Source organism: Thunnus thynnus, chromosome 11 (assembly GCF_963924715.1).
Source record: "Thunnus thynnus chromosome 11, fThuThy2.1, whole genome shotgun sequence".
NCBI classification, from domain to species: domain Eukaryota; kingdom Metazoa; phylum Chordata; class Actinopteri; order Scombriformes; family Scombridae; genus Thunnus; species Thunnus thynnus.
Genome location: NC_089527.1, coordinates 29,218,785 through 29,243,437, shown reverse-complemented (window position 1 = coordinate 29,243,437; position 24,653 = coordinate 29,218,785). Strand labels below are relative to the sequence as shown.

The window sequence follows — 24,653 nt, the reverse complement described above, 5'->3', positions numbered from 1 at the left end:
TGCAGATTTTTGTTTCCTAGGATGGCAATAGAATGTTCTGTGAAGACCTGCCCTACTCTGCCTCTGATTTGCTCTGACCCTGATATTCTTACCCTAACCCTAACCATCTCACTTCTTATGCCATCCTAGGAAATGAAAACTTGCAGTCACAATAGCATTAGCAGGGCCAGTGCTGACCAGGGATTCAGGGAGCTGTTCATCTTCTTTAATGCGATAAAGGGTGGATATTCTTCATTCCAGTTAGGCAATTTTCTGGCTAAAACAGAAACAGCTCGCACACCCAGGTGGAGAGGTAAGTGACGATATGCCGGGCTGGCTAAATATGTTGTTTTTCAGTGAAATGGTGGCATGGTGTGGTGAACCTCTCCAACGTGGCTCTCCCTACTCAATAGTTCTATTTGTGTTTCTCATACAGCTCTCACATAGAGCTCTCTATCCTATTTCTTATGTAAAAAACTGCAAATGACTGAATGGTCACTTTTTAAAACAAAAGTCATGTGTCCATTAGTCCATCTGTCATTCTGTAATGCCCCTGAGCAAGACACGCAGATCCAGCCTGTTACTGTGAGAGGCAATGGACCTAACAGAAATTGCATCAGTCACAAACGTGTTAAGTCATGTATTGTATAATTATCTTTTAAACATAATTAAAGGCATGACCTAGGTTGGACCTGCATCTACCCCTTATTACAGTGTATTTAAGATTGTTTGAAGAGCAGTGTAAAGACTTCTGAAGTGTTTGTCTATTTAGAAGCTGCTGTTGTCACTGCTGTACGCACAAGTTTTCATCCTAGAAACTCACATCAATCCAGAGTCCACTTATCAAGGGGCTTTAGGGTGTGAGGGAGCCAGACTCAGTGGATTAGGCTTAATGCTGAAGCAATTGCTGTGTGCAATTGGTGCTGAACAAGTGATTTATTTGTGCAGTGCTCTTTTCAAGGACTTGTTTGCTTTATGACCTGATTTACATAAATGTATTAGTAAGTAAAGTGAAGCCCAGTGTTTTCACTGAGGCGCAAAGAAATGCTAAATTTGCCCTTACGGTGCAGTTGTAGTGAATTTTAGTGAAACTATCTAACAAATAATTTGACACACCAAACTTAACTTCAGTGTGTGTAATGAGATGAAAAATTTGCAGTGCACAGCAGTAGCACAAGGTTTTACTTTGAGAGAAGGGCAGCAACTTCTATAACTAACTGTAGCAATCAAAGCCACCACTGTAAATCATGTGTAAAGACTGGAGAACCTGACCTTCTGGTGCAAAGGAATCACAGTTATGTTTCTTTAACCTTGAAGAACTTATCATTTATAAACATGTAGGTGATAAGTTTATGTGTCATGCTGGGTTTCCTCTCCTGCTGGCACAAGAACACAGGCTCTTTTTTAGTAAATTAAATACAATTTGAAGTTCACATAAAATAAATGTACTGTAATGTAATGAAATAAATGATGAATAATACAAAAACCTCAATAACTGTTCATCCATTCATTTTCACAGCCATTACCTTTATAACTTCAAAAGATCTGCATAGTGAGGGGCATGTGTGTACTGACCTTGGATAACTTTGGATACTTCTCTTTACAAAAAGACTTTGTGACATCTGCACGGTTTATATCAAGAAGAGAGGGGAGCTTGGACCGCCTCACAGTGCCATGGGCTCACTTCAGTTTAAGAGAATGAGCCAAAACAGTCGTAACCACCCTCTGTCATGCTGTCATGATAAGATTTGGAAATGCTTTTAAAGTCAGAATAGATCACAACAGTGGTGTACTGCTACAGACAATAAAGTTTCATGAACAACTAATTAAAGCTGCATAGACATGATTTTAATATAAGCTACACCTGTTTCATTAGCCAAAATTGGAAAATGTGACTTCAACAAGAAGTGCGTCTCATTCTCACTAATTGAGAAACTAGGTATTCGTCAAAATTAAGTTCTTTTCACATTCTATCCGGAGAAAGATGGACTCACAATTGGTAGTTTTTCCTGTCATCTCCTTGGTGTGTTTAAGCATCATGGACCAGCAGGGTTGGTAAAAATAAATGTGCTGTGTGCTGTTCATTCAAGTCATATGATGACTCTTTTTAGCTGTAAGAACTTTTTCAGTAACCCAGGAACTCAAAGGAACTGCACTCAAATGCAGCAACGTGGGTTCCTGCCTGACTAAAATGTTCCCAAGAAAGTAATTTCCAATTAATTTGCATTTATTCAACCTGCAAGACTGAGATAAATAAAACATAGCTTTTTTTGAAAATTGTCTCAGTATAGTTAATTATTTATTAAAGCTGAAAATTTATCAGACAAACTTTCCCAAAATTAGTTTGACATTTTGGGAAATACACTTTTTCATCTTCTTGCCTAGAGGAAGATGAGAAGATGTCCTCAGATAACCAACACCTCTAAAGCTCACAATTTAACACGTCATATCTTGCTTGTTTATTCTGTACAAGAGTGGTATGAATCTTCTCATCTAACTCTGCGAGAAAACAGATAACCTTATTTCCAAAAATCAAACTATTCTCATAAAGGACCATAGCCTTCCCCCTCACCCTCCCCTTCCAAGTGTGTAGGGGAACCTATGGTGGCTGTGAAACTTGCGAAAACTGTGAAAAATGTGAAAATTGTGAAAACTGTGAAAACCGCGAAAGGCCTTCTCTAGAACCAATGTTTGGTTTGTCCATTCTCGGCTACTGTAGAAACATGGCAGTGTAACATGTTGGGCTCTGTGGAAGTGGACCTGCTCTCTATGTAGATATAAAGGGCTCCTTCTAAAGTATTGAAAACACAACAATCTCTAATTTCATGGGATTATACACAAATTAAAACATACTTATGAATATTATATTCCATTTCTGTTCTTCTAGATGCCATGAAATTCTACACACTGCACCTTTAAGCAAAGAATATCTTGTGTTTTAAATATTCCATTTTTCTTACACCCTCCCAACTTCAGTTCAAACATAGTCTCACAACAAATATAACAGAATGACTCTGTATTGTTGCCTCGTTGGGTCTGAGGATCTCACACAAATCCGTCGCTTTTTTAAAGGTACAATGTGTAAGAACTGGCCACCTGATCCAAACAAATAGGGGGCAGCATATAACAGAAAGCCCACCCCTCCTCCCAAACGCATCAACCCACCACCATTATCAATTCAAATCAATTCAATTATCAAAGTGCAGCACAGATCAGTTCATCTGTGCTGCTGAGTTGGGTTAGGCTTAGGGGTTAGAGGCTGCAGCAGCGGTATCTCCGACAACACTGGAGTAATTTTCTGAATAGGCATTATTTGGATAAACTGACCACAAATTGGGAATCTAAATGGTTACTTCCTCGTCTGAATAAATATCAAAACTTAATAAAGTGACATATTGACAGTCCTACAGTAAAAAATACAGCACTTTCAGCCTGGCTCTGCCATTGCTGCTGGTGGCTCTGGAGCATTATTTTATTTCCCACCCACATTCTGTGAAGACCCGCCCTACTCTGCCTCTGATTGGCTAATACTTGTTGCCTTTGTTGGTTAGGTTTAGGCATGAGGGGTGAGATGGTTAGGATTAGGGTAAAAATACCAGGGTCAGAACCAATCAGAGGCAGAGTAAGGGTGGGTCTTCGCAGAATGCCAGTGGGAAAAAAAATACTGCAGCCTCCTCCTCTCATGCTAGACTGAGGAGGGCAGACTGGATGCTACAGTGACTCACTATTGCCCTTGAGGTACAAAGTGGTATTACAAGACAGGACGGGCTGGGGCTAGCTGGTTAGCATGCTCACTTTGACATAATGTCAAAACTGTTATTTCTTCACATTCTATTGATAATTTTGATTAACTTTTGAAAGTTTTAAACTAAAATTCTGGCCAAATCTTATAGATCGCACCTTTAATCCATTATTGTCTGCTAGATGTGGTTGAAATGCAACCACTGAGCTAAAGGGAGTTTTAGCACTTGAGGTTCCTAGGTTCTAGGGCTACTTGGTCAAAAAGGCCCATTAAAGGATTTCGGAGAACTTCACAATTCACTTCTGTAGGGCAAACACTGTGAAGAGTTGCAAAGAACAGCTTTTATCGTACCAAACACTTTCTGAATACCATTCATGTGGTAAACCAACCCATCTGGTTTTCCCCACAGAGTAAACCACATGCTCTGAACTCTTTCTGACTACCTGTTTGTAAGCTCTGACTTTCTCCTTCTCGTCATCTTTCTTTCAACAGATTAACTTTGTCTTGGGCACTGGTCTGCTGTGCCTCTTCACGCAGGCTTCTCTGACAGGCAGAGACCAGCCTTTGCTGATGAAGACCTGGTCCGACCGAATGGGTGCCCTCTACAGAAAGATGAAGAACACAGGATGCCGCTGCTTAGGCTACTTCCTGGAGCAGGCGGAAGAGGATGTGCGGCAGCAGCTAAATGAGGCCGTGCAGAACCGCCAACCTCCTGAGGAGGCAGCAGCATGCATCCTGAAGACCCTGGAAAAGAACTACGATTGGCTGCGCTGGGCGGTGATGCTCCACCCCGCACCAGGCCCGATGGAGGATGAGAAGAATGAGGAAACACAGGAAGAAAAGGAGGGCATTCCAGCTGAACAGCAACTCAACAATTTCCTGTCCATCACGTCTGAAGCACCTATCCCCCATGTGGTGGCATGCTACCGTGACACACCCACCTCGCTGGACAAGAGCCGTATCCACCAACTCATCGTGGACCTGGAGTGGAAGATCCCCAACCCGCCGCCGGAGGTGTACGCTGCCATCGAAGAAGACCCGGGCAGGGCACAGCGCTATCTGGCCACACGCATGCTGAAGAAGCTGCAAGAGGGGCTGGGGTCTGCTGTGGCCGTCCATGTGGTGCCAGGCAGGATGGAGATGAAGTGCAACTTCCCTCCAGCCTCATACTACCTCTATGAGTACAAACACCGGCTGGCCTCGGGCACCGTGTGTGTGTTTGGATAGAAAAGAGAGGAAGGCAGATTTCAGAGAAGCCGTCTGATGTTATTGCTTTATTTCTGTTGCTTTCACAGTGGCATTAACTTGTCTTGTGTAATATTACTTACAAATAAATGTCATTTTAGAGAAAAAGAAAAACGACACTGTACATTTGAGTATTTTACCTTCCTTTAAAGAAAAATTATGGTTTATTACAATTTGGGCTTTTATTTATGCAGCTTTGGCTATCGTTTCTAGCATTTATGATATTACCTAACAAGGTAATATGTGAGATCAGGGAACATGGTGACATTGCAACGACAAAGTCCAACTGTGCAGGGAACACGAGTGATCAGATGATCAGACAGATCGTAAATAAACCGTTATAAACAGTTTATCCATATTATCTGAAACACTTTATTTGGGGATAAAACTTTCTGACTGCAGAAAGTGAGTTGGCCTGCATACTTTCTCTGACATCAACAACCAAAGCATTCAGTATATGTTGTGGCCTTTGTTTAAATAAGTTTAGCTGACAAACCCCCCATGAAAACTGACTGCTTGTGTTTCTTGAACCATCAGACTTCTTTTTAGCAATGGTGCTGTGTTCCCAGACCTCAGTAACCTAATTAATCTGAATAACTTGGTGAGTACAATGTTGTTATGGATAGGAATAATGACCAAAACTTAGTCGTATGAAACCATAATTTTCCTTTAAGACTTGCCGAATCTTCTTTTGTTTGGTCACATAAATATGCATTAGTTGTCCAGACATCACTGCTAAACTGCAACATTTACAAGGAAGCAGAGATGAAACGTTGGACCTCTTTACTGTTGAGGCCTTAGTTTATTGCTGATAACTGATGGATTAGAAGACAAAATAACTCCCAGTCAGCTCTAAAACTGTCCATCTAAGAGTCCAACTCGTGCCCAGATGTGGAATCATCCACAGTCTTACTGTCCATCTCATAATATCTGTAGCTTCTGTCTTTTTCATTCAGTAAAACAGACAGAAGTCCAGGTAGTGTTTTTGATCTTACACAAGTCCGCCATCAGAGTTGAGCTGAAACATTTTTTCTAAGTCCTTCTTGACTTCTGGGAAGCCCCGCAGTGCCTCCTGAAAGTCGTCCCAGGACAGAGAGAAGCACTGGCAGTCAGTCAGCGCCTTCACTGTGGCCAGATGTTTGCCTTTAGTCAGCACACATGTCTCTGTTGAACACACGGAGGGAGCCACAAGAGCGTGGTTAATGAGCGAGTAAACCCTAATGACGGGGATGAGATCTGACAATTAATCCTAAATTAAATAACCAGACTTCGGGAAGCCTGCTTAGCTCTAAATGCTGCTGAGGTTTGCTGCCAAAAAGATTAGGACCCGATCCCACTTAAAGCTGGAGAATTAAATAAATCCCCCAATTGGAAAAGATAGATTTATTCACTTTGGTTTGGCAGTTTAAAAAAAAAAAAAGCTTCTTGCTCACCTATGCAAACAAACAGAGGCTTGCATGTGTATCCAGTATGTGTGCGTGAAGTGATAAAACAATAAACAATGAATACTGAGCAAGCAACAAACTCTAGGGCTGAAAATGAATCCGCGGCACGTGGAAATGCCAAAAACTGTAGTTCCTTGAATGGCCATTTGAGGTTGGTGCCAAAAGCGAGTCAATCCCCATAAACCTCCATATTAAAATGTCCAACTTTACAACAGAAATGAACATATCTACAGCCTGGTACAAAAAACAGCTTTGATCACTATAGCTAATTTCCCCATTCATGACAACTGTGCGGGTGGTTTATTTCTTATATAACTCACCTGTTTAAATTCTATTAAGGCTAAAAGTAAAAAAAAAAAGTAATTAAGGGCATAGCCGCTTTGAGTGACAGGTGGGTGCTGTCAAAGGCAAATTGCTACCACTGCAACAACGTTGGATAGATAACTAAACCATGGCACAACCCCAGATTTCCGGAGTATAGGCGTAGCTGAAGCCGTCACTATTTCATTGTTTTTTCAGTTCAAGTTAATTGTAACATTTTGGTTGCCTAAAAAAGACCCTCTAAAGAGTCGGATGTTCAGTTTTTTCCGGTAAGTACATTTTGTCTTAATGGTTTTAAGCCTGTTTTTTGCTGGTGAAAATTAGCATTAATATTATCACAGTTAACCATAGACTGTAAATGCACTAACCAAGCTAGCAGCTAGCATAAGGGTCAGCTCCACCCTGGCTCCAAAATTCCAAGATGGTGACGGTCAAAATGCCAAACTCGAGGCTTCAACACAGGAGTCCACAAACCAATAGCTGATGTCACATTGGCTATGTCCGTAGTTTTTACAGTCTATGATGCTGAGCAATGAAAAATTAAACTTTCAAAATCACACTAAATTTGCCTAAAATCTAAACCTAATGCCACCAGAAGGGAACTGCTGCTGCCATTTCACTGTAGTAATTTTAATAAAATAATCTAAATACCAATAGCTGTATCTAGCCGTGTAGATAGATTTGGTTTTATTTGTCCAAGTTCGGATATATAGATAGATTTGAAATATGACATGAAATATCTCTTCTCAGAAACATTATCCCTGTTACTGTGGATAATCCACAGAACATGCTGTCAACCATTTTCAAAGTTTTAGTTCACAGTGAGGTCTGTGGATTATCCAGAATACAACTGTTTTATAAGACAAATAACTGATCGAATTTTAAATGGATTTTGCCATGATGTCCTTAAGCTGCAGACTATGCAATCTTATCCAATAGCGCTGCAATATACCTTTGTTTCTCTGACACAGTTTCAACATGGATTACTACTCTTAATTGCAGTTATGTTGCAGGGCTTTTGAACAGCTTACTTACAGCATGTTCTGTGGATTATCAGGGACACTGTTTCTGGAGACACATTGCTGCTGATATTTCTTTATGTAATTTTTCAATGCTATGAGTACCACAAATTAAATTTCATTCACCTCTATTATCTTAGGGTTGTGACAGAAAACTTCAAACCTTAAAACATCCTAAAACCTGGACAAATAAGGTAAAAACTATCTGCATAGTTAGAGACTATCAGGGGTGAGTGAGAAAATTTGCTTTTTGCAATTTGTGTGACCCTATAAGATTATTTTGCCATAGGTTAATACAAAGGTTAATATTCTACAGTATGAGTATTAATTTAAAACTGTGATGCACACAACGGTGAAAATAAGAAACTTCACACTGATGACAACTGAGCAAAAGACATTCTCTAAGGAAGACCATGAGATATGGTTGAAAAGCTGGTAGTGGACCTTTTCTTTTCTTTCTTTATCAAAGTCAAATTCTCAGTTACATTTCATGGTGATCTAATCTCATGTGGCATGCTGGCACTTTTTATTGTTTCTGTTCAACATTCATTATGTAATACTGGTGCAGTTTTGTTATGTACTTATTGTACTTTTGCTTTAGGTAATCCAGATGTTTCTAAGGGTTTTCTAAGGTTAGGTAATACCAATGTTTAAGTTTAAGACTGTGGCCTTGATATGAAATGTATTATCTTCTCCCTGAATTTTCTTCTTTGGGTTAAAAATGCATTTGGTCTTGGTTTGTATTTTTCTAGAAGCAAGAGAATATAGTTTCCAGTTGAATGGACTGAGAACTGTGTGAAACATATAAAACACATTCTGGTACGTTAATTCCTCTAATGTGACCCATTTATGAAATTCTCTGATGTTCCTCCACTTCCTTTTCCTCTTTCACTTCAAATTCCCTGTCTTTCTCTGTCTTTTAATCACTTATCAAATTACTGAATATTTTACACTATGTTCCAAATATTCTATTATCAGAATAAATCCAACCCACCTCCAAAAAAGTCTCCATCACACAGCTCTCTCTCGTAGGAATCAGTCTCCACAAGGACCTGGCCGTGATCGATGAAGAACATGCGGTCGCCTGGTACGTTCTGTCGGACGATGACGTCTCCCTCCTGGTAAACCTCATAATCCAGTTTCAGGAGGATCACATTGATGAAGTTTTCATCTCTATTCTGAAACATTGGCACTTTTCTCAGCAGCCGGCTGCACATCACCTCCAGGATTTGCTGAAAAACAAATAAAAATATCATGTTACATGGAAAATGCAATTATAAAACACTGTGTGGAAAAATCTATGAGATGACCAAAGACCCAAAGGAAATGACTGAAGGACAACAAAGCCTAGCAAGATATTACATAAAAAACATAAATAACCAATAATGAGTTTATCTTAAATTACAATATATAGGGACGCAAACTTAAATTTTGTTAACAACTTTCTGACAGTTTGAAGACCGATCAATTAATCTAGAATATAATCAAAAGATGAATTGATTAAGAAAATTATGAGGAGTTGCAGCCCTTACTGTCACTTAATATTGGTGTCAATATGAGGTGTATCCTATGGGCCATCTTTCAAACAAATCAAATAAAAGCAGCAGTTAAGCAATGAGCATGAAGTTCTAAGCAGAGAGGAGCCACAGCTGTACCTCTTTGAGTGATGAGGACACTGTGGCCATGACGTCTTTCTCATCAAACCATTTCCCTCCGTAGCGGGCCTGGTAGTAGTTGCTGATACGAAGCTGCAGCTCTGGTGGGAGCTTCATGAATGCCATGTAGTGCTCCAAACGGCTCATCTGTGGAGAATCACAATGTTTTCAGGCAGGAGCCGGCTTCCATGACACATAGTTTGACAGCACCAAGAGCTTTTTGAGCTGCATACTTAAAAATGTTCTCATTGCTAAATTTTATTTAAAATGTAGTAACTTTACTACTGTGCTGTATTTGTTGATGAGGGATAGTACGTGTCACCCATGAGGACCTTGCTCTTGTACTCCTTTGCTGCTGGGTCGATGTTAGCTATCATGGTCGTAGCGTTGGCTACGAGGACGGTGTACATCAGACAGCCGGACACCATGCTGACCATGACGATCCACATTTCAACATAATCTGAGGAACACGACACCGATACAGGAGCTTGTTTAGTGTGAAATGGTGAGTATTTATAGCTGAGAGAGAATATACGCCTGGGCTTTGCTAGTGCTGGATATAGACAATCAATATTCTTACTTGTGGGTGCGTCCATGGAGCCATAAGAGAGAGCAATCATCTGTGAGAGAGCACGGAAAACTCCCCAAGAGTACTTCACGATCACTGTGGCGTTCTGGAGGAAAAATGTTTAATCTTTAGTGATATTTTTTGTAGTTCTGAATCTTCACAATAACAAGTCTTTACACTGTTTTACACTTATAACAGATAGAATGCTGTTCATGCATTTTTTATACATTTTACATTTTATATTTTACTACTTACATTTTTATTTGGTTTTAAAATCTGCAAAAACAATACCATGCGACAGTAGCACAAATACAACAAAACATAGAACAAAAAGTTATCATGGGGTACTCTGACATATACGTTCTAATTTCCTGTTATTCCATGAAAACGGTAAGCTGATTGTCATCTTATTTTGTGTAAATAACCCACTTTTTCTTAATTTTTGTTAAAACATTTCCTTTAATTCTCAAATGATAGCTCAAATTTCCATTTAATAAGTTTCCTGAACAATATCAAGCAATTATTCTTTTCCTGGAGCATAAGCTTTAAACCAATTTCTCTTTATAGCTTTTTTTGTATATTTTTCTGCACACATTACTGTTTTTTACCCTGGAATAATTGTAGCGCCTGTGGAGGAAGCTGGAACCAGAGAATGTGTTGTATTTTTGCTTGAAAAATGATTTAAATAAAAAAAAACAATTAGCTGATTTTCAAAACAGTTGACTTTCATTAATTTTCTACACATAAGGGTTTTAAAGGAAAGTGGACACACTAATTAAGTCATTCAAAACACCTCATCTATAACCATCATCATTCATTCTGTCTGTCTAAAGAAAGTTTTATGAAATTAGTTTTACCATCAAGTTTTCTTTGCGGACCCAGCAGTCAGTGGGAAACTCCTCCAGCATGGGCACAAAGTACTGGATGCAGCCGTTCCAGTGACACAGCAGGAAAATCATCATGAATAGAGATAAGATACGGAAGAACAGGCGGACCACCTCCAAGTTTGCATTTGACACCTGTCAGAAGGAGATGACAGAAAACAATGGTGATAATATGATGATTGGCTGAGATGTGTGCCATATTACATGCTGGCACAGCATAATATCAACAGCAAAAAAAACTATGAAAGAGTCCCAGGTTACAAACTCATCTAACAGCCAATTGAATAAAAGTAACCAAATAGATTCCTTTATTTTTTTTGTAAAATTAATGAGTGAGAATGTAAAAAATAAAGCGAGAGGGCCCCGTAACAACAACACAGTACCAAAACACACACCAGAAACTATTTGTTTCAGGCACTTGTTCCAGGCTGAGTCACACACAAATTACAGACGAAACACATTATGCAATATCCAGATCACGGCCAAGATATATTGCCTTTCATTATGAGATTACAATGGACATTAACATAATATATATAAGGTGTCCTATCCCTTTTGTGTTTTCCCGACCTCTGTTGTTTGAGCCCAGTCTTTGTGTATGAGGGATTAGAAACAAGAAAACGCTAAAAAACAAAAACAATACAAACAAACAGTTGATTTAGGAGCAGTGTGTCAGTTCTTGTTTAACAAATGACATTGTAAGTGATTAAAGTCAGATTTGTCATTGGAGCCAGGTCTGGTAAAGTATCTGCAGGTAGGAGAAAGGTTGATTGGATTTCAAAGGTGAGCTTTGAAGACTGTCCAGCCGTTTGAAACTTACTTTCTCCACCTCATTGAAAAACCTGACCAGTCTGGACACTCGAGCCAGCCTGATCAAGCTGAGGATCCGCACAAACATCAATATCCTCATCATCTTGTTGGTCTTGGAGGGGTTGTCGTCATTGTGGTACTGTAAGTCCTGGGATGATAAAATACAGATGCTGAATTCATGCTTAAAAATATTTGATTTTTTATGGTATAATCTATTTTAGGCAATTGGACTTTAGTATGATAATATTTACTTTTTTAAAACATCTTATTTGTTTCTTCTATTTCATTTTTCTTTAATAATTATTGTCTGTAAATCACATCTCATACTGCTACATACGTTGTTTATTACAAACCATCAACAAATCATGTTACATTAAGAGCATAATTGTGTTGTGAACTAAAAAATTACTGCAGCACACTCTTGGCTGTTTGCTGCTTCAAAGTTTGTTCATTAATTACCGCAAACAGCAGTATATAGCCGATTGGGAAAGCAGCTATAACGTCCGGTATGAACCATGTCCTCAGGTAACTCACTCGGATCCGCTTGATATCCAGAATAGCTTCCTGTGAGAAAGAACAGAGCAGCAGATTGAGCAGATGGATGAAGATGCTCAGCAGCACATGCAACGATCAGATGTATAATTTAATACTTGAACTGAACCAATATTTTGGGAGTTTGTCCAGAAATTAGAGGGAGACAGACAGGTCAGCTGAGTTTAGCGATGTGCGCGGAGGAAATCAACATTAATGTGACAGCGTTGTTGAATTGTTGCCGAGGCACATACATGAATATTTTAAACTGGCTTGATAGAGGGGGAAACCGACTGAGAATAAATCTGGCAAAACCAGATGCTTGCGTGGTCCAGAGTAAACACCACAGGAAGAAAAAACACCACAGATGGGCCATTTGTGATTGGCATGATGGAAATCATAAAGCATGAGCAGATGACAACAAACAGGATATAGTCAACATAATACTTAAATGGAAATGTTATACTTCTCATTTATCCAATACATCATGATCCCTGTTATAAAATCAAACAGCAGGTGCCAATTTCGCCCATTTCCAGGAGCTAAAGGAAAGGAGGGGGTATTTGTTAATCTAGCCTTTCGTGTATCAAGTAGATTACAGATGGAGCAGAGATGGATTGTATGTGCTTGTCTGTGGAGGGATTATAGTCTTCCAGATTGTGTCTGAAAATAGAGTACAGCCACTCTCACCTCGCCGTCCTCTGCTATGATGCCCATTCGGAAATTCAGAGCTACATCAATCAGGAACAGCGTGTCTGAAAACACGTTAAAACCTTCCCATGCCAGCCCGCTGTTTCCATCCAGAAAGGCTATCTCCATGGGAATCCCAATCAGGTTCAGAAATGTGATGGCCATCATGCACATAATGTAGTAACTCCTGCAGGAAAGAGATCACAAGCCATATGTGTGAGTTTTGACTAACCCTTAGATCTTATTTTCCATGTAGGTTTGGAGAGGAAAGTCTCAGTTCATTTGCCATGAGGGACTCATTAGACAGTCGTGCTGCAGTCGGTAAGGCAAGCTGATTTATGCACACTAAATACTTTGATACTGTAACTGCACATCTCCTCAGCCAGGGTTCAATTGCCAGGCTCAAATAACTCTGCTCTGTGATCCCGATTGTTTCATTCCTTCTCTGTTTTCACTCCATCTGATCACATTACAGACTAATAATAACAATATTGCAGGGATAATGCGACTCCAGCTGTCTGGGAAAATATGTTTTCACAGACACACCACTTTTCCCCTCTAATCCTCCACTCTCATCTTATATAATATCATGTTATAATATTTTCAATTCTCCTATATTGATGATTAACCTTAGGATTTTTTCTTATTTTAAGGTTAGTCATTTTGCTTCTTTGCTCTTCACAATTTAATTGTAATTAGTATATCTTTGTCTGTTTTTGTTTTCAGATTGTTGTATCAATGCAAAATTATAATTACGATATTATTGCACTGTTGCACTGTTGACTGATGTTCGATGCTGGTTAGTAATGCAAAATGGCAGCAAAATGGAGGAAACTGTTAAGATAAGACTGAATCTGGGAGGGAAATGAAGTAAATATTTAACTACAGAACAACTTTTAGAGAAACTAAAAGTGGAAGTTGTGGCTCATTACAGGACTGGCCTGAATCTATCAAATATATTAAATACCTCATGAGGCTGAACGGATGAATGACAAAGACTCCGCTCTGCAGCTGCCGGATGCACTCCTTCTCCACGGCCACCTCGCTGCCGTACATGTACAGGGACTGTCTGTTCAGCTGTGGGAGCAGCAGGGCTCTCCATCCACAGGTGGCTGTGGTGCATCCCACGGCGGGACTTTTTAGTTTCTCCATGGCCGACCTCAGTCCGCTCTGATCATCCGAACGCTCAGGCCATCCTCTCCTCTCTGCTCTGCTTCCTTTTCCTTCTCTGGATGAGTGGGGTCTGACTTTGCTCTCCTCTACCAGTCCTGACCTCCCCTTTTGGTCACAAGGTAATTTTCCATCAAGGCTCCCAACCTCTGGGCTTATTGAAGCTGTGCGAAGCGAGGCGAGTGGGTACCCGTCTCTCTGCTCCCTCCCTCTCTCTCCCTCTCTCTCTCTCTCTCTCCATCTGCCTCTCTCTATTTCTGCCCCCACCCCACCCCTCTACTTCTTTTCTTTTTCTCCCAGCTCATCAACTATTCAGTATCTGTGTCTCATCCCCACATGAATCAAGCCGTGTCAGGAGGGTAAGGTCCAGCTCACATTAATACTGAAGACAATGGATGTGTGTGTGTGTGTGTGTGTGTGTGTGTGTGTGTGTGTAGGGAGGGAGGGCATCATTATTATTGTCATCTGAATTAGACATGTGGCAGCATGTGCAGGCACAAGTTCAGTCTGGGCCATCTCTACCAGGGATGTAATTAAACACTGTACTGTGTTACCTGATGCTGTACATATACTCACAGCTCTGAGCCAGCTCCTGCGATGTTTGTTTGTATTACATTTCACATCAGCACCAAAACAAAACAGAAGCTGAGATATTTTCATTTTGAGGATTACGTAGTAGCAGATTGGGGATTTTACTCAGCTGGATCTTTTTCATTTTTCTCGGTTGGATGTACGATTCAATGCAAGCAAAGTCTGAGAAATGAAAAATAGAAATGATATTAGAGGAGCAGCGCAGTGGGATTAACTGAGAGGTCATGTCAGTAGGTAGGGTGAATTACTGGCAGCTTAGTGCATGAGATGTGTCTAATAATGTGAAGGGCATTTTATGAGATTAATGTTTTTTTTTAGAATATTTTTGGACAATTTAGTTCATGTTAGATTGCTTGCAATAGGAAGGTACAGAGAAAAACTTGTGTCTTAGCCCTGTAATAGACTGCCAACCTATGCAGGTGCACTCAGTCTTCAGCCCCTTGTGACCCTGAACAGGATAAGTGCTTTAGTGAAATTATTGAATGTCCTATTAAGCTATTGTAGCTTTTGTTGCAGTAGCTTGTAACTGTTAAGCATGAAATCTAAGCTACATTTTTCAAATCATATAATAATCTTGCTCTAGCAACCAGATCTGCCATGGCCTGTCAGTATTTGCTGTAGGAGGGCTGAGTGAAAGTAGTTTGTGTGTTCTGACATTGGGTCAGACCATCAACTCTGATTAGGTTTAGGCAACTAAAACTACTTGGAAACAACATTTACTGTTGGTAGGAGACAATATACGACAATATAATAATTTGTATGCCTACCCGACTTGAGAGTCACATTTGCTATCCAGCAAAATAACAGAAGAAACTGTTGTGGATGTGTTCTTTACTTTAGGTGTTTCAAAAAACACTGGTTATTAATGTTACACTGTAATCTAGTAAAAGATTGGTTAGTTTTTTTCAGGCCTGCTGCCTTGATTTATTCACTGTGTTGATATGTGACAAGTTCTCTGTTCCAACAGAGTTTATTGTGATATACATGGGAGATTGTTTGTTTGCTGCCGAATAAAGAAAGACGAACAAACAGTGCTTACATTTCTGTATTTCTAGAAGCAGCTAGAAGCTTTGTGCAGACAGGAAGAAGAGGTGACAGACGGTCAGGACTTCAAAGCTCTACTCCTCTCTTCCTTCAGGGTGCAGACTTCTAGAAAATAAAAATAGAGACAGACTTTAGATAAAACTGAGTCATTTGATGGGCATTTCAATGCCTCCTGTATGTTTTTCATTAGTAGGTGTTAAGTGCCACATTATAAAGACTGTTCTACTGTGAAAAACGAAGCAAAGTCTGTAGCAGAGGGTGTTTCAAATAAGGTGCATATCTATCATACAAACCAGAGCAAACAAATAATATGCTTACTTGCTCATTTATCTAGCACACAGCTGGCCCTCAAACTAGAATAAGTGACTCAGTGCCTCTGCTTACGCACTGCTTTGCTGTGGTGACGCACAGGACACCCAGTAGACATGTGAAAACACACATACCTTTCCTGTTGTAGGACAGAAAATGAACTTTTTTCATATTACAAAACTCCCAGGCCACTGTTGTATATTCTACCCACCAGTAGCTATCTTTTACAGCACAGGATATGATATCTGCCAAAATAGCTGAGAGTATAGAAAACCATCAATGATTACAAAAAACACTGCTTTACTTTTTAATGATTAAAACGAAGAATAAAAACGTCATTCTGAGATTTTACAGAAACACACTACAGTGTAGAGCTGAAAAAAGTTGATTAATTGATTAGTTGACAAAACATTTACAATAAGCAACAACTTTTAGGACTCAATTAACTTTTTTTAGTCATTTATCAAGTAAAAATGAAAAACATTCTCTGGTTCCAGCTTCACAATTGGGAGGATTTGCTGTGAATCATCCAGTTTTCAGTTACTGAGACACAGTGGAACTGTTAAATGAATATCTTTGGATTTTGGATTGTTGGTCAGAAAAAAATAGTCATTTTAAGATGTCTCGGGAACTTGTGAGGATTTTTCCCTGATCCTAACCCTAATCTTAACCCTTATAGACTATATAATTAATTAGAAAGAATAGTGGTCATATTAGTCAATGTTGTAGATAGTATGTTTTCACTGCCCTGTCACAGTGATGTTCTTATCTAGTACATTGATCTGTACACAATATTACTATGATACAATCTGAAAACCTCTCCAAGGCATAATATAAATGAAAGCACAAAAATGTCAACCATAATAGTTTTGTACTTTTTTGCCACACTTGTGTATTATGAAAAAATGACACATCATATTTACAGTACTTCTCCACTGGCTGACTAACAGAGAAGTTAACACACTAAAATAATGGTACTGAGCAGTTAAATAACACAGTTTTACAACCTGCCTCCAGTGAAGCCTCAGGTCCATGTTTCTTCTGGAAGTATTTGGCCTCTTCCACCATGAGCTGCCATGATAGATGAAAAATATACAATCCCCCAGTGTGTACTGGCAGATGATGACACAGTACAGGAAAACTTAGGAGAACGTGAGGATGTGAGGATTATGGTGTTGATGAGGCTGATTATGACCCCTACACATAGCCATATTTCTGATGTTGATGTTTCCAGCGAATGTGGAAATTTTCTACAAAACAGGATTGAATAAGAAAAAGAGGGTTTATGAAGGTTCCTTCATTCATCACTGTGTACTTTTACTTCTCACACTATAGTAAGTATGTCAAGTTTAAGTTTATATGCATTGTTCAATTTCATACAAATGCAGTTCAAAGTACTTTACAGGTTGATAAAACATTTAAAAAAAAAAAAGAAAAGCAGCCATGCAGCAACAAAAAAGAAGGTAACAAGAGCAGATTCATAGGAACAGTAATTATTAAGATCTGCTAGTTTTGTAATTTTGTAACTTACTTACTGTACATGGTGTAAACACATGATAGAAGGCCCTGAATTAGCCAATCCAGTCTTTACTTCATTCACTCCCCCACATTGCTGTATACGTCTTGTAGTCAACATGGCTAAAATTATGGCCACCACTGTTTCATCTGGAGGAAAAAATAAGTAAGCAGTAATAATGAAACACCAGATGATACCCAACAGATGAAAGCATTGAAAACTCCTGATGAGACTGCGGCTACAGTGCATCATGTAATGTTGTGTCCCTCCTTGATGATGGTTTGATGGATCCAAAGGAGATAATAACCAAATGTATCATCGTCTCCTATGGATTAGCACTCGGTGCAATCTGTGAGTTTCAGAAACAGTTGATGACTGCACAGCAGATGGATTTCTCTTGCTCCTGGGACCTTTCTGAGGTTAGTTATATGGCAGTTTAAGAAAGGTTTATCTGAATTTTAATATTATGATACATGAATAATGGTGCAGTAGCAGCAACTTCATCAGTTTTGAGCAGCAGAATGATTGATATTCATTGTATTAATATTTCATGGGTCAGGGCAATTTTGTAGCCGTGTGTGTGTGTGTGTGTGTGTGTGTGTGTGTGTGTGCGCGCACTGGCTGTGTAGAGGGGGGAATTTGCAGGGGAAAAGAGGTATTAAGCATGTCTTCAAATATTACATCTTTATCTTATACAGATGAAGTGTACTGCATCAACTGCAGTGTCACGTGTCAGTGCCACAGCCTCACTGTTGACAGAGTTTTTCTTAAGTGATCTGAAAATAAATGCCTCACATTCTTAAGAGCCTGCTATCCATATTTTTATGAATCTTGCACTTGTACTTTAAATGATAAAATTATATTTTTACAATACAAGAATAACACTTTTCAGTACATTGTCAGTTTTTATGTTTTAATGACTAAATTTTATATTCTATTACTATTTAGTAAAATGTCCTTAATTTCTGGTGATTTTTCCTGGAGGAATGATTGTAAAGAACTGTGCGTAAGGCATTTTATTTGTAGAGCTTGGCACAATGTTCCAATGTAATGTAAGAAGTTTTGTATTTATCTTTGTCTGACAAATGTTTCACAACTGCAACTATACTTTGGTGCCTTGTAAGTCCATGTAGGCTGGGCACTCGTATGTGCACGACACACTAACTAACTAACTAACTATTCAAAGACATGCATTCTTGTTTGCTGAATTTATGATGTCTCTTGCACTCTCCAAGCTGTCCTGATATACAGAATTTACTTATGCAAACCCTTAATATATGTTTTTTTCATTGCCATTTTTGTTTATTTTATGTGTATTCATTTATATATTTTTAAATTGTTTATTTTAAACTTTATTTGGTCTCATGTTGTTTGGCTGCAGTTCTTTTGTAATTCCTGGTTGTGTTTAATGTCAGGTTCTTGTTATCTTTTGTACTCTGTAGTTGCTAGTTTGCCAAAGTTAAATGATGAGTTAGTTATATATAGCTAGTATTTAGGTATAGTTATACAGCTAATTATGTATTCTAACTTAACCTAACCACTACTTTATACAAAAAATGTCACGTATACATTTTGTTTTATACTATAAAACATATCTGAATGTAGATACACGTCTACTTTGGCATGATTTTTGTGGGCAAAATATGTGGGTTTTTTTCTTTCTTTATTTTTTGCCTGTGTTTTGTTTAACAATGACCATGTTCACCAAGTTCAAGGAGGTGATGTAAAGCCTGATTTGAAAACACAGAAAATGGGGAATTTTATCTAATACCACATGTTGAAGTGAGTTTAGTTAAGATTTTTTATACTGTTTTCAATGTGAAAAACTTTCACGTTCAACAGAAAAACACATTTTGTCGAATCTTGAAAAATTAAAAAAGCTACAAAAGCTTATATGGTACCATCACCACCACCATTCAGTAATGAGAAAAAAAATGCAGAGACAGGAAAAAGGTTAGATAATAACAAACATGTTTCACTTTCCCGAGATAAATATCACAATGTATGCATGTAACAAGCTTTTCTTACTGTACATTAATTCCTTCTCTGGTCTCTATTTGTCGTGCTAATTTGTTGCCGTTTATGTACAGTAGCTAATTGCTGGAAGTTTCCTTGTAGTTCCTCAATTGTTACAAAATACTACATATCCCAGAAGTCTCTGTTGACCCCACTAATCACGTGAGTTTGTATAAAAACCCAACACGTGAGCTTCTTCCCCGTGTGGGTTTGTTCTTGAAGGTGAAGCGTCCGCCGGCCTCCATCCAAGTAAGTTACATAACATAGCTTAGCCACTGCATTTTCTTTCTTTAAATACTACACTACGTTTTCTGATATATTCATCTTGTCTTTCGTATTAAAGGACGACCAGTGGTTGAACCGGTTTAGTGGATAACTTAAACGTCATCACTGTTAGCTAACGTTAGCTAACTTTAGCTGGCGTGAGTGTTATGTAGTGCGCCGAGGGAGTTGTGTAACTTCAAGATAATACTAAATTACAACACAATGGTGGTGGTTCTTTTCAGGCTTGCTCCACCACTTTCACATGCCAAAGACTAATATTTCAAAATTATAACACCACCTGCTTTTGTTGTGTCGTGTGTGTCGACCAGTACCGATGCTCCTCATCTCAGCTTCATCACACATGCAGCCCTCTTCAGTGCCACTGAACGGGCATAATGATCCTAAGTAGGGCTGCAACAAATTAGTTTCCTTGTGAAAAATTATCAATACATCTATGTAGAAACCCAAAGTGATTCCTACAGGTTGCTTGATTTGTGTAACCAACAATTCAATACAATTCAAAATATATTTAATTAATGATTTAGGGCTGAAATATCTAGTCTTGTAATTTTTCAACATTCATATAACTCTAAAATTGACTAAAATCAACTTTTCACTGATAAGCTGAAATTGGAGAATGTTCTGCACTGACCTTTTTAAAAAAAAAAACAAAAAAAAAACAAAACTTGCAGTCTACTAGTTTCAGCAATAAGAATAAGCATCTCCAGGTAGACAAACGGGACAATAAGAAATTTACTAAAACATACAGGTGTTTACAATTGTAGGTAATTATCTTCCAGGAAGATGAACTGGCATGCTTGATCAGTATGTTTTACTTTCCTACGCTGGTTACACCTGAGTTTGATTCTGTTGGCTCTGCAGAGTTTCATGATATAATCCCACCATGGATGCAGTAAGAAGTCAAATAATGTAAGTCGTCGATCTCCTCATTTCTCCCAGTTCAACCAGAAGATGTCGACCCTGTCTGCTGCCAGCGTGGAGACTGCTGCTGTGACTGACAGCACAGAGCAGAAGAAACCATTAAAACCATGCTGTGCTTGTCCTGAAACAAAGAAAGTCAGGGATGCATGGTAAGAAACTGTCTGGAGGCTGAAAACCTTTCCTTGTTGTTAGAAGTAAAATGTGTTTAATTTTTTTTTTTTTCTTCATTTAGCATCATTGAAAAGGGAGAGGAAAACTGCACAGAACTCATTGAGGCACACAAAGACTGCATGAGGCAGCTTGGATTCAAGATTTAACATCTCCCTTTTTTGTGTATGTGTGGTAAGTACAAATCCAAACATCACAAGCTTGCACGCACTCACATGGGTAACTTTTTTTTTTTTTTTTTTTATAAAGTGTCCCATTAGCTTGTTTTGAAACTATAATTTCCTCATTCTGGGTCATTTGTATCCCTCAGCTGTAAACTGATTCATCCAGTGTCAAGTACAAACTTTACTGCAAGACTAGAACACCAGTGCACTGGCATGAATTCCAATTATGAACAAAGTAAAGCAAAACTGGAATATTTCAGCTGTTTTGAACTGGTTTACATGTCAGTCTCTAGAATTACTGTCACATGTGAACTCTATTCTTAAGGGCTTCTGTGCACAGCACAAAGGAGGTCAGAATGGTGCTTTTTTGCAGTGGAGGGTGGGAAGAAAGGTAGTTAAAAATGTGGTGGTGCTGACAACACTGGTTAGCGCTCTAAACACCGACATTTACATCAGTTTCTTTCATATATTGTGATTCTAATGTTTCCCGGCAACCACTCTAAATTTTTACAAACATGAACCTAAGCTTAAGCACCCACTTAAAACACAGATGCATGGGTTAAAAGATGCATTGGCTTGTGACTGTACATGCTACTTAAATTTTTGCTTTGACCTCTATTTAAACTTAATGATTTGGTTTTTATCTCATTGGTTACCTACAGAACTAGAACTGGAAGTGGCTCAAAGTTACACACTGTTTGCATGTACTGGTGACACTGCTGAGTTGACAACTCTCTGCCAAACCCATTCTGACAACTTAAGTCCAACTTGAATTGAGTCAGTCTAGTGTGTAAATGGGTGCCTGCCCTTTCTGTGAACCATGAAAATGCCTTTGTATTTAACTTCACCCTAGATATCTGCAGGTATTGAGGGTTTTTTTTTTTTTTTTTTTTTTTTAATTCTTGGATGCTACACAACAGGTTGTTTACAACACATTCAATTGTCTCTTGGCTACTGCTGATTTCATCCATTGTTGTGCACTAACTGCAGTACCAATCTAGCATCATCTAATGGGCAGAAATGGTGAATGTGTGGTGAGGAGGGGTGGGGCAGGTCTCTTGTGTGCAAACATGCCTGAAACCATGCGGCTCTGTTCCTGTTTCAGCAGTTTAACTGGCCTGGCTGTCTGCCATCCCTTCTGTTTTCATTCACTCTTGTGTAAATGAAATTCATCTTTAGTCAATTGGCTGGAGGAAATATGAATGTACTAATGCATAATAGGTTGCATGCAATGTATCTATCTAAAGCACTTGACATGTTCACTGACTTTGCCTGAGCCTGTTAATGCTCTATTGATAGTTTGTCACAATGGACAATTGGAAACATGAAATGCTCATTGTGTGTATTCTCTCTCCTGCAGTGTGCTGTGTGAATGGAAGATGACCCTGGATATTCCTTTCTTCTTTCCCCCTATTTATACCTCAGCTGGAAGGGAAACGTGATAATGATGCACTCTGGCTCGGATGGATGATTGTCCTTCTGTGTTGTGAATTATTATTTTTTTTTTTTTTAAAGTCTGCAGAATTTGAGAAATGTGACTCTAAAATGCTGTCTGAAATTGAATAAAAATCCTATGCAATAAGCCTATTGTCAAATTGTCTTGTGCAATGCATTTATATAGTATTTAATACTCAGAATAATTGTAATATTTTAACAACTTGTAGTGAAGGTCCTTTCCGCCTGTGAACAGTTGCTTGCCACAGTTGCTGTCCCTGGTATGCACTTAGGCTTAAAAATAACTCCTGCCCCTGCTAAAGTCAATACTTCACAATCTGCATTCTTCCTCCTATAGCATGCCTGGCAGTGCACATCTATTAACACATCCAGGAAACTCCAGCAAAACATCTTTAAAATGCCAAGATATTAACTGATCTGTTCATGCTCATATTTTCAAGAAGGGTTTTCACTAGAATGTTGACATGATTGTTCAGCAATGAGCTATATATATATTTTTTCCATATCCAAAGTGTTGGTGTACATGAAGGTTCCTTGTGCAGTCACCACCAGTTCACTGACCTTTCACACCTCACAATCTGCACCCTGACCCACTACTTGCTTCTACATGTACACAAGTGTCACAAGCAATTTTAAAAACTCATTACTTGGGGGACAAGTCATTTTAGCATATGTTTAATTGACCAGGTATTGAAATATGTTGCAGTCAGCACTTTGAGTTGGAAAACAACAGCACAAAAGACACCAAGTCTATCTTCAAACAGTATGAACATCACTGAATGCGGGTTATCATGATGCACCTTTGTATGACTTGGCATTGCAGATCAGTTCTGCAAAGTCTGTTACTAACTGATCAAACAGTTGATTGTTCTCTTTGGTTATGTGGAAAACTGTAGAATCTGTGCACTCAGTGAACACCTGTTTTGACAAGACAGGCCTAATGTGATCACCTGATTGCAGCAGGGTTGATCTATGCAATGATGCAAATCTGTTGAGTGTAAATTGTTAAACATTGATCCCTGCAGTTAGATGCAATTTCAGGTTGTCTCCTTGAAAACTTTAAATTAGTTACAATTTCATGTTGTGTTTCACATTGTCTGTACTTGACTTTACATGACTTTCATGATGTCATGCATACAAATAGGCCCAGCCAGCAGGGGTTTACATGACAAATTAATATAACCTGGATCCAGAATGGAGCCCATACATTTTCAAATGATTCTACAAATCTGCCCCCAAAATACTAATTTTCATAACTTACGTATCAGATTTTCAGTCCTTCTTGTCAGTAGAAAAAATCCTAATCAAGCATACAACTGTAACTTAAAGAGAAACTAAAGTTAAGATGAAATAATATTCCATATTGTCTTCTTTTTCAAACTTTTAATACAACAGTTTTTGGGAGCAAACACCAAGTCACATTATTTGTATGCTTCCAACTTTTTATCATCCATGTACCAGAGTGATTTAGGGTTTTGTGGAGCCAGATCATGAAAATGACACTTTTAAGCAATTACAATGTCTAAAATACATGTATAGATAATACAAAAGAAAATGGGACTCACCTTTTATTTCTTCCAGATGACAAAGCTCACAAAGTCTATTGTTTTATGAAAAATTTAATATAAAAATAAGAAACAGGTTTATTGCCAGGTTTATTGCACATACAAGGATTTTTTCCTGGTGTTTATGGTACATTACAATAAAAAAAGATAGAAGGTAAGAGTAAATACCAGTGACAGGTGATCATTAATGATATAAATACATTTTTACAATAAAACAACAGTAAGTAAAAATATATATTCTAAGTGAGTGAAAAATATACATACACACATCTACCAACCTCAATTGGTGAATAAGGAATATAGTACACGTCCTTAATTGTGCAACTATAGATCTTTGACTTCTAGATACATACGTTTGTTTTTTTTCTATTCAGGGTCATTTTTTTTCTTATTAGTTTATTTTGACAGCATATATTCTATTATTCTGCTGTTCTGTGTTTGTGTTTTTTGCAGTAACAAGAAAAGGAAAGAAACGAGAAGGGAGATATCTAATGAGATGGACTCGTTCCTGTGGGCTGTGAATTGTGAGCTGGCTGGTAGGACAGCTGGATATGTGAGGT

General features: G+C 38.5%; 2 protein-coding genes across 7 annotated transcripts; one reads left to right on the top strand and one right to left on the bottom strand.

Moving 5' to 3' along the window:
* Window positions 1–4,979: 4,979 nt before the first annotated feature.
* Window positions 4,980–20,182, bottom strand: hcn5 (hyperpolarization activated cyclic nucleotide-gated potassium channel 5). 6 transcript variants are annotated; one of them, XM_067604325.1, is made up of 14 exons: window positions 20,095–20,182; window positions 17,535–17,668; window positions 17,011–17,253; window positions 15,690–15,799; window positions 13,857–14,812; window positions 12,890–13,076; window positions 12,128–12,232; window positions 11,679–11,816; window positions 10,832–10,993; window positions 9,987–10,080; window positions 9,739–9,866; window positions 9,407–9,553; window positions 8,746–8,983; window positions 4,980–6,130 (listed from the first exon to the last, which is right to left on the bottom strand). In XM_067604325.1, exons 5-14 carry the CDS (start codon window positions 14,039–14,041, stop codon window positions 5,958–5,960), a joined length of 1,557 nt encoding a protein of 518 aa, XP_067460426.1. In that variant the 5' UTR covers window positions 14,042–14,812; window positions 15,690–15,799; window positions 17,011–17,253; window positions 17,535–17,668; window positions 20,095–20,182; the 3' UTR covers window positions 4,980–5,957. The 6 variants fall into 6 exon arrangements, with proteins under 6 accessions (XP_067460426.1, XP_067460424.1, XP_067460427.1 ...); XM_067604323.1 differs by having other exon boundaries at window positions 17,539–17,668; XM_067604326.1 differs by lacking the exon at window positions 20,095–20,182 and adding an exon at window positions 19,548–19,637 and having other exon boundaries at window positions 17,539–17,668.
* cox17 (cytochrome c oxidase copper chaperone COX17) lies at window positions 19,679–22,655 on the top strand. The gene is made up of 4 exons (XM_067604329.1): window positions 19,679–19,784; window positions 20,760–20,890; window positions 20,974–21,083; window positions 22,434–22,655. Exons 2-3 carry the CDS (start codon window positions 20,772–20,774, stop codon window positions 21,056–21,058), a joined length of 204 nt encoding a protein of 67 aa, XP_067460430.1. The 5' UTR covers window positions 19,679–19,784; window positions 20,760–20,771; the 3' UTR covers window positions 21,059–21,083; window positions 22,434–22,655.
* Window positions 22,656–24,653: the final 1,998 nt, after the last annotated feature.

Coding starts and splice junctions, on each gene's coding strand:
- hcn5 (XM_067604325.1), bottom strand. CDS start 14,041: ATGGAGAAACTAAAAAGTCCCGCCGTGGGATGCACCACAGCCACCTGT. Junction 10,081..10,831: donor TCCGCAAAGAAAACTTGATG/GTAAAACTAATT, acceptor TTTTTCCTCCAG/AACGCCACAGTGATCGTGAA. Junction 9,867..9,986: donor CTCCATGGACGCACCCACAA/GTAAGAATATTG, acceptor CGTGTTCCTCAG/ATTATGTTGAAATGTGGATC.
- cox17 (XM_067604329.1), top strand. CDS start 20,772: ATGTCGACCCTGTCTGCTGCCAGCGTGGAGACTGCTGCTGTGACTGAC. Junction 20,891..20,973: donor AAGAAAGTCAGGGATGCATG/GTAAGAAACTGT, acceptor TTCTTCATTTAG/CATCATTGAAAAGGGAGAGG.